At 32.9% G+C, this 9,590-nt stretch overlaps 2 protein-coding genes across 2 annotated transcripts; one reads left to right on the top strand and one right to left on the bottom strand.

Annotated features, from left to right (window-relative positions):
- The first annotated feature begins 1,569 nt into the window (after positions 1–1,569).
- On the top strand, positions 1,570–3,602 carry LOC117124657. The gene is made up of 3 exons (XM_033270966.1): positions 1,570–2,146; positions 2,607–2,753; positions 3,085–3,602. The coding sequence occupies exons 1-3, from the start codon at positions 1,570–1,572 to the stop codon at positions 3,600–3,602; spliced, it is 1,242 nt and encodes a 413-aa protein (XP_033126857.1).
- Positions 3,603–5,941: 2,339 nt separating this feature from the next.
- Positions 5,942–9,140, bottom strand: LOC117124692 (putative carbonic anhydrase 5; the record flags this gene model as incomplete). The annotated part of the gene is made up of 5 exons (XM_033271025.1): positions 5,942–6,289; positions 6,640–6,794; positions 7,625–7,688; positions 8,530–8,619; positions 8,985–9,140. Coding segments are annotated over 5 exons (639 nt in total), but the record flags the coding sequence as incomplete, so codon positions are not given.
- Positions 9,141–9,590: the final 450 nt, after the last annotated feature.

The following is a 9,590-nucleotide window of genomic DNA, read 5'->3' as shown; positions in this document are numbered from 1 at the left end:
GTACGGCTAGAAACAAATAGGTGCATATAACATAAATTAAGGTAGCCGTTAACACTGTTAAATCATATATAAATCATCAAAGAAAGGTAAATACAGTGTTCGAATAAAGGACTTAATAAATACATCGTGTAGCATATCTCTCAACGAATGTAGTCCTGTAAATAAATGAATAAAGAAATTGTGTAATAAAATGCCTCTGGCGGGACTCGAACCTGCGACCTCTCGCTGTCAAGGCGAATGTCATAACCACTAGACCACGGAGGCTTCATGGTTGAATAGATTGAAATACCACCAGATACACTCCATTTTATTACACAATTTCTTTATTCATTTATTTACTTATATAATAAAAATAAAAAGGCATATTAACAGCAGGAAATACTTAAATAAATGAAATGAACAATAACAGTGCTCGAATAGGAACTCGAAAGGTGTTATAATCGTATCAAGCATAGCTCTTCAAAAGATCCCTTTTGTAGTTATATAAAGAAATGTCTCTAGCAAGGGAGTATCATTCACCAAAACGTCTGCATGGCTGAGTTAATAGTAGACGTGTTAACAGGTTGACGATCTCTGATACTGTGGAGACACGATTGTACTCATGAGGTATTTGTGTTGTGTAATAGGCCTATTGGTGATTTACGATTACTTTTTCAACAAAAACCCAATAAAAAAAATAATGCTATGCTAGTCTTATAGCGCCAATGATGCGTCAGTCATCGGAACACTCTTGCCATCGCGTTGCCACAAGGTCATCTTCTGACACTTGTGTTACACAAGACTTGGTTCTGATATGTCTATAATTATGCAGATATCGATGCAATAGGCCTACCTACAAATCATATATGATTTAAATATTTATGTGATAATGACTTTTTATAAGAATGAGAAAAAAAAAACATGTGAATGAATTGAATCCTATGTGATATGATTACTAGATTTTTATTTTGAATAAAAGTGTGCTACACACACAAAACAGAAAAAATATATAAAGGCAGCCTGCCCTTTTGTCATTTCCAATCTTGATTGTGGCCATACATATTGTGTCTGAAATACCTTTTGCACACATACCATATCTTTATATATCACTACTGTTACACCATTCACTAGATACTGACGTTATAAACAATTTGTTAACTTTAAAACGTGTTTTTTTTTTCCTTGGTTAAATTAATCGACTGTCAGAAACACGACGGGTTGGTCAAGAGAATACAAGAACCGGCAAGATGCAAAATACAACTACCACCAACAGCTAAGATGATAATAAGACGATTCTGTAGGCCTTCTGATGATGGGTTGTTGTCAATCCGAAACATGTCTATTATTAAATCTTTTGTGTTATTTCTACAATGTGTGTCTGTTTTTTTTTAATCAACTTACGTCGATTTGTTTCAATTATCAAGAGGGTTCAAAGAAATTTACTTGTTTATTGTTAAGGAAATTTGAGAAAATGTCATTCGTTTACACAAAACAAATTGAATTCTGTGTTGATAACAATTATTTTAGCAACTATATACTCAAAACCCTAAACCTTTGTGTATATAATCTGAGGATCCTCAGATATTGATAATGAGAGATTTTAATGCCAGAATTGGCAAAGAAATTCCTGGTGGGGATCGCATTCTTAACTCAAATGGTGAAAGACTCCTCGAATTTAAAGATAATTCTAATTTATCTATTCTCAACTGCACTGAATTTTGTAAGGGTAAAATAACTTGGCGCCGAAATAAGCAACAAAGCACAATTGATTATCTGTTATGTTCCAACGCCTTAACTAATTATGTTAATAACTTACTTATTGACGAGGAAAGAATGTTTAACTTCGGCAGTGATCATTGTGTTTTGTGGCTTACACTAAACAATCTAGATATAAATAAGCCCATTCCTACTAAGAATAATAAAACAATATGGAATATTAAACCTGACCAGGATTATTCAAGCTATAGAACTCGAGAGAAATTTGATAACTGGGATGTTAATGAATTTGATACTGTTGACTCAATATGGGAATCTTGGAAGGATAAATTAATTGAGGCAGCCACTGAAGGAATAGGTCTAAAGATTTCAAACAGCAAACTAAAACCGTGGTTTGATAAAGAAATTGACATCGCCATTAAGGATAGGAAAAAAGCCTCCCGTGAACACTGTAGGTGGATTAAGAGTAATAAAAATGCTGATAATAATAATATTGACAATAATAATAATAATAATAATAATAATAATAATAATAATAATATTAATAATAACATGAATAGAATAATAATAATGATAATATCAATAATAGGCCTAAAATTAACAGTGGTGTTAACACTGTTAGTAATAATAACAATAGCAGGCATGATGACATGGATATCATTGTGATTATGGTGCCATGTTGTGGGAATCATACAACGAAAAGCAGGTTAAAAAGCTAGTCTCTGAAAAGATTACCCATAAACGTGTTCAAATGTCCATTGATATTTCAAACCAAGGTGGTACATCATGTAAAGATTTTTGGAAAGTTTTAAAGGGTAAAAATTGTAAACATTTGAAAAGTAATCTTCATTGTATTAAAAAACCTGACAGAAATGAAATCATTTTGGATGAAGGTTTACTAAATTCAACAGTTAAGAAATACTGGGAAAATGTTGGTAAAGCTAACATGGACCTCACTGACAACAATGCCTACTTAACTGCTAGGTTTGTAAATGCTATTAGAGAGGAGTTTTCAAATGATTTTATGAATGTGAATGAATGTACTGATGATACAGATGGTATTTTTTTATATAATATTTTTTATTGATTATGACATTGTTGAAGATGCACTTTCATTGGCTAAGAATAATAAAGCCCCAGGATTAGATAATATTACAAATGAATTACTTAAAAACGGTGGTGATGCCCTTGTAAAATCTCTATTAAAATTATTTAACAAAATTATATGTCTTGAACAAATTCCTAACGACTGGAACACCAGTATAATCATCCCTATTCATAAAAAAGGAGACCGAAGAGATCTCAACAATTATCGAGGAATTTCCTTAACATCTTGTGTCTCCAAAATATTTCATAGAATAATAGCAAAAAATATTTCGTCTTACCTAGAAAATAATGACATTCTTTCGGAAGTCCAGGGAGGTTTCAGCCCATCGCATAGATGCGAAGATCATGTATTTGTCTTGAAAAGTGTAGAAGCTTGCCGTCTACAACAAGGTAAACATACATATCTTGCCTTTCAGGACTTCCGAAAAGCTTTTGATAGTGTTTGGAGGGATGGGTTAAAGAAAGCCGTCTGGAATCCTGCAGGTATCAGAGGGAAGGTGTGGAGAATTATCGATAGGTTGTATTGTTCTGTTAAGAGTAAGGTTTGTTTTGGTTCTATTAAAACTGATATTTTTGATGTTGAACAAGGGGTAAAGCAGGGATGCGTTTTCTCCCCTATACTATTTAATATGTTTATGAATGAATTTACCAAAATTCTAAAGTCAAATGGCCTTGGCACTAGAATTAATGATGAATGGGTTGGAAGTCTATTTTGGGCTGACGACATTGTGTTGCTAGCCAATATTTTTGTTCTTTTCTGCCTTGCTGTTCTTCCAACTTTGGTCATTGCAATCTTTTAGCTTAATGTAAATCTGTTGTTAAGTGGGAGGGTGGATAAACGAAAATTTGGTTTTGTTCTTGTGTGGGTTAGTTGGGGAGGGTTTTGCTTTGTTTATGTTTATTTTTGCTCTAAAGGAAAAGGAATTTAAATGAAAATAGGTTAATTTCTCGTAGGTTGCTTTGGGTGGGGAGTTAAGTAAGGAGTAAATGGGTGGGGTTTATTTTTAATTCCTGTTGCTCTTAGTTAAGTTATGTTTTGTTTTAGTGATTTTGTATATTTTGTTTTATTTTCTTGGACGCACCTCCCTTTGGAAGAGTGCCACCGATTTAAAAGTGTACGTTCCGAATAAATAAATAAATAAATAAAGAAAATGTCTCTAGTGGGATTCGAACCTGTATTCAACAGTTTGCTTTTAAATCTGGCAACTCCACAGATACATGTATTTTTGTCTTCAAACAAATTGTTGATTTTTTTATGCGGAATGGTAGCCCAGTGTATACATGTTTTCTAGATGCTAGCAAGGCGTTTGACCGCGTTAATCATTTTACGTTGTTCAATAAACTAATTGATAGAGGGCACTCCTTTTGTTTGTAATTAGAGTGTTAAGACATTGGTATATGACTCAAGAATTTATGGTAAAGTGGGGTGGTACAATATCTACGGGCTTTGGTGTTAAAAATGGGGTCCGTCAAGGTAGTATTATGTCACCATTACTTTACAATATTTATGTGGATGATCTAAATGTTCGCCTGAATAATGTTAATGCTGGATGTGGGCTGAAAGGTACCAAATTTAATTTTCTATGCTATGCAGATGACATGGTGCTTTTGGCTCCTTCTTGTTCTGGGTTATAACGCCTTGCTAATGTCTGTGAGAATTTTGCTAAAATTCATGATGTCATTTACAACACAAAAAATCTGTTTGCATGCTTTTCTGTCCGAGTGTACGTAAAGTATATGGCTTGCCAGTTACTCGTCTGAATAATTTTTCCACTCAATTACTGTGATAGTGTTCTTGGCCATATAATTACCAATACTCTAAATAATTAGCTAGATATTAAGCGCCAGTACAGATCTCTATGCATAAGAGGGAACTCCCTGTCAAAGAAATTTAATAATTGTTCTGACAGGGTTAAATGTCTCCTTTTTAAATCGTACCGGTACTGTGTGAATATATATTGTCCATCGTTATGGGCCAAGTTCACTCAAAGTTCTCTAAATTCATTGCAAGTATGTTACAACAATGCATTTCCCATAGTACTTAAACAACCTAGACACTGTAGCGCCCGGCCAGCCGGATGTTTGTTACAACTCTGTTCCGTCATTTTATTTGACGGAAAATCAGTGTTTTTTGCGTAAATCAGTGTATAGCTTCATTAATAGAATTGACAAAAGCACTAACAGTCTTGTATCTTGTGTTAGGGTTAATGCTCTACCTAACTCTAAGCTGAGCCTCACTTGGAATGAGTTGCTTAGAGGCTGAATGTTTTAGTATATTAATTAACTTGACAGGGGCGGATTTAAGGGGGGCGGCCCGGCCCCGGCCCCCCTTTTGGGAGGTAAAAAAGGAAAAAATAAGAAAAAAAAAAAGGGAAAAAAAGAGAGAAAAAGAAAAAAATTATAGCCCAGAATGCAAATGTTATGTTCGGGCGTCTAGATCACAAAAATTTCAAGGGGGCATGCCCCGGACCCCCTACGACAGTGTTGTCTCAATCGGCCCAAATTTCGGCCCCCCTTCCGGTCCCCCCTTTTGGACATTTCTGGATCCGCCCCTGCTTGAAATGCTTTTGTGTACAGTGGATCGTGTTTATCTACTTTTTCCTTGATTTTTTTTCCCTATGGATTTGTATGGAATTGTAATTCTGAAGTAAAAGATGAATGAATATATGCCACAACTGAAAAATTAAACTTCTTGTTGAAGTACTGCTTGATACGATTATAAAATCTTATGTTCCTATTCGAGCACTGTTATTATTATTTATACTATATGTATGTATGCATGCTGAAATAAATTTGTAACTTATTGAATGTATAAATACTTAAACATATACAAACACACACATACAAATAGTTGACTGTACAAACTTTACGAAAAAGTAATCAAGGCTAATTCCAATCGAGAAGTGAAGTCTTATGACTTTCAATCTCTGCACTATTTATTAATTTATACATTTTTTGTAACTTTTGTTTGAAAAACAAATGTTTGTAAGGTCAGACAATATAGTAGGCCTATTGTATGTAATGTAACTTGGATTAGGTAAGTACGTCCCATGCGAGAGAGTGCTCTATTACAAGTTAAAAACCGTATAAGAGACAGTATATATACTAGTGAAAATTTCAATTTTAGTGGCATTCAAAATTTTGCAAAACAAACGTTTTAATATCACGTGTGGAATGGATAATTAGAAAATGAATTTACTAAAACAGATTAAGTGTCTTATTCGTTTTCATAGGTATAGGCCTATCGTTTATCACAGAGAAAATCTTCATGAAAGACACACGGTTTGCCATCTTATTATTTAGCAGCCTTCCTCTACAATGACACATGCAAGATGCCGACCAGTACCAGGGCTATTAACGAAACAGTTAAGACGTTTCCACCGTTCTCAGATCTATAAATAGTCCTAGTGTTGACCGGTTGTGGTGGTCTGTAGTTGTTGGATATACTGTTGCCGTCCCCATCAGTGAGATCTCGAAATACGTCAAGCTATATACATGGAATAAGATTGATACCAGATTAACCATAGAGAAAATAGAACTTCTCTATGGATTAACCAAGGTCAAGATAGCGTTGACTTGAATAAACAATTGGTATGCTCATATTATTATGATCATCACGATAATGGTCATGATAAACTTCAATATCATCATTATCATCATCGCCATAATCATCGTCTTCATTATCATCATCGCCATAATCATCGTCATCATTATCATCATTATAACCATTATTATCGTTATCGTTATCGTCATTATCCTCGTCGCTATTATTATAATCGCCATCAGCATCATCATCAATATCATCACTACCATTAAGAACGAAGCTCTATAACTAACCTGGCTTTCGGAAAGTGAGATAGTGCTCTTAAAGACGGTCCATATAACTGCTTCGTCGCAGGTAGGAGTTGTCAGGGATCCGTCGTAACGGTAGAATGCGGAAACATCATTTGGGATTATGTCTCCCAATACAATACTAGTATTAAGGACGACATCTGGAAGTAATAATAATGTAAGGATAATAAGTAAATCATCGATATCCATCAGCATTAACATCACCTTAATTATAATTATCATCCCCCACATCATCCCCATCATTCTTTTCAAAATTATTTTATCTATTCTAATTGAAATAGAAAATACAAGCATACTAATATGTAATGAACAGCAAAAATTAACAATTAAATAAATAAATTTAAAAAAAACCAGCAAGAAAAGATTTAAAAAGTTGAACATAAGTAAAGATAACACAAACAAAACAAAATAATAATAATAAAATATATGAATAAAAGTACAAGAAAATTGCACAAAATACAAAATAGTATGGATGACGAAAACAACATTGAATAATGGTAAAGGAGTCTGTATTTAAAACTAATTAAACGAATTTAAAACAAATATTCTTGAAGTTAGGCAAAGACGTCCATATTCTCTGTAAAGAGATAACTATGCTATGATGAAAGCTATTTGTTAGTATTCATAGTCATCATCACTGCCATTATGGTCGTCATCATCACCACCACCAGATCATCATATTCATCGTCCTAACCAAAAAAAAGTAAAAGTGGCAATGATGACCTGACTGCAGCTACTTCTGCAGCTTGTTCTTATTTTTTTTAAATTATTATTTTGGCTCACGGGCTTAGGATTGTCAGTTCAGTAGCAAACTCAATCCTACTCATAGGTGACAATCAAATTCACAAGACAAACATAGACAAGACGCTCTACACATGAGGCTTAGGGAGTGGAGTTGTTTTTGGTTTGATTATAGTTGTTGTTGCTGTTGCTACTGGTAATTTATAATAGTCTTAGCTTAATGACCTACCATCGTCTAGGTCCACAATAGCGTCAATCAAAGGCGCGAAATCATCGTTGTCCTCGTCAGACACCTGCCAATACATTAATAGAAATGTTACTGTATAAAACTATAACTATATAAAAATAAGCCATTTAGTATTTTGAATTGCGCATGCCCGTGCCAAGGTCAATCGACAAAAGCAACATACACACAACCACTGGTTTATGTCAACGGACCATGGATACGTACGGGCATGTGCAGTTCAAACTACAATTTGACGTAATTATACACGCTCTGATTATACGTCTGCTGCCAATAAACTTAATTCGTGGACGATAACTTTTTAGAAGAAGTAAAATTTGACTGAAATAGGTACTATCTAAAACTTATAGAATAATGGTAATAATAATATTGTAATAATAATAATAATAATAATAATAATAATAATAATATTATTATTATTATTAGTAGTAGTAGTAGTAGTAGTAGTAGTAATAGTATTAAGGACGACATCTGGAAGTAATAATAATGTAAGGATAATAAGTAAATTATCGATATTTATCAGCATTATCATCACCTTCATTATAATCATCATTCCCCCACATATTTCCCATCATTCTTTTCAAAATTTTATTATTATTATTATTATTATTAATAAAAATAATAATAATAATAATAATAATAATAATAATAATAATAATAATAATAATAATAATAATAATAATAATAATAATAATAATAATAATAATAATAATAATAATAATAATAATAATAATAATAATATACTAATAATAACTTAGAGGGTTTTTTTTTCTCCCTGGCAAATTGGTTTTTTTTCCCAGATTGGTGGGGCAGATTTCCCTACGGAGGGCCCTGTCCCCCAACGTTTCCTCCCATTGGCTAATACCACTTTTCCAACCCACGTGACTTACCTCTATAAGAAACCCGAGAACGGCAAGACCACTTGGGTCGGTGAGAGCTTCGGCGAGCGTCAGGCCATCCTTCACGTGTACAATATGCAACTAAATTGGAAAACAAAACATTAGTACTAGGATATAGTATGTGTGTGTTGTATCATAATTAAAATCGTCGTCGTCATGATCATCGTCGTCGTCGTTCTCACCATCATTCGGCATTATTATTATTATTATTATTATTATTATTATTATTATTATTATTATTATTATTATTATTATTATTATTAATAATATTACTACTGTAATTATAATCCATTATTATTATTATTATTATTATTATTATTATTATTATTATTATTATTATTATTATTATTATTTTAGTAGTATTAATCATCATCATCATCACTATTATCACAATACTGTATGTTGGTGTATATAGTGTTATAATTTAGTATCGATTCTGTCCGTACCTCAGCTGGGTATTCCATTCCGTCGATTGTGTGCTCGGATCCTTGACTTGACACAGAGCCCCAGTGAAAATGAAGTTGAGCAGCATTGTACGCATCAGTCAAACCACCCCCTGATATAGCGTAGTTACCACCGTCGAACGACAACTTAACTATGAAATAATTTATTATTTACAAGCAGTCATTATGACGGTTTCATAATTCGTTATGGAGAATGTTAATTATAATAACATATACAAATATAGTCTATATATATATAATATATGTACGCCTATTATATAGATAACTTCTCGTATTTCTTTAATAAAGAAAGAGGTAAACTTCTTGAACTGAAATCCTTGATAATTGAACCAAAATAAACATAAGTTTGTTTTATTTGTATGTTTATTACTGATGATGGGTTGGTGTAACATGAAACACGTCTTTTATTAAGTCTTTTGTGTTATTTCTAAGATGCGTGGTGTTTTTTGTTAAATTACGTCGTATAGAAAAAATTAAAGGTGCTGCATATATATATATATATTATATATATATATCAGTTGCCTGACGATCGCAATAGCGTGAAACTCCGAGTAGCAACATTCTGTTCCAGCGACCTCCAGTTCTATA

This window comes from Anneissia japonica, unplaced genomic scaffold (assembly GCF_011630105.1).
Source record: "Anneissia japonica isolate Jap-2015-1 unplaced genomic scaffold, ASM1163010v1 scaffold284709_len978187_cov192, whole genome shotgun sequence".
In the NCBI taxonomy this organism is placed as follows: Eukaryota; Metazoa; Echinodermata; class Crinoidea; order Comatulida; family Comatulidae; genus Anneissia; species Anneissia japonica.
The sequence above is the reverse complement of the archived record's forward strand: the minus strand, read 5'-3'. Positions and strand labels throughout refer to the sequence as shown.

Coding starts and splice junctions, on each gene's coding strand:
- LOC117124657 (XM_033270966.1), top strand. CDS start 1,570: ATGAGAGATTTTAATGCCAGAATTGGCAAAGAAATTCCTGGTGGGGAT. Junction 2,147..2,606: donor AAAAGCCTCCCGTGAACACT/GTAGGTGGATTA, acceptor TAAATTCAACAG/TTAAGAAATACTGGGAAAAT. Junction 2,754..3,084: donor ATGTACTGATGATACAGATG/GTATTTTTTTAT, acceptor CGTCTTACCTAG/AAAATAATGACATTCTTTCG.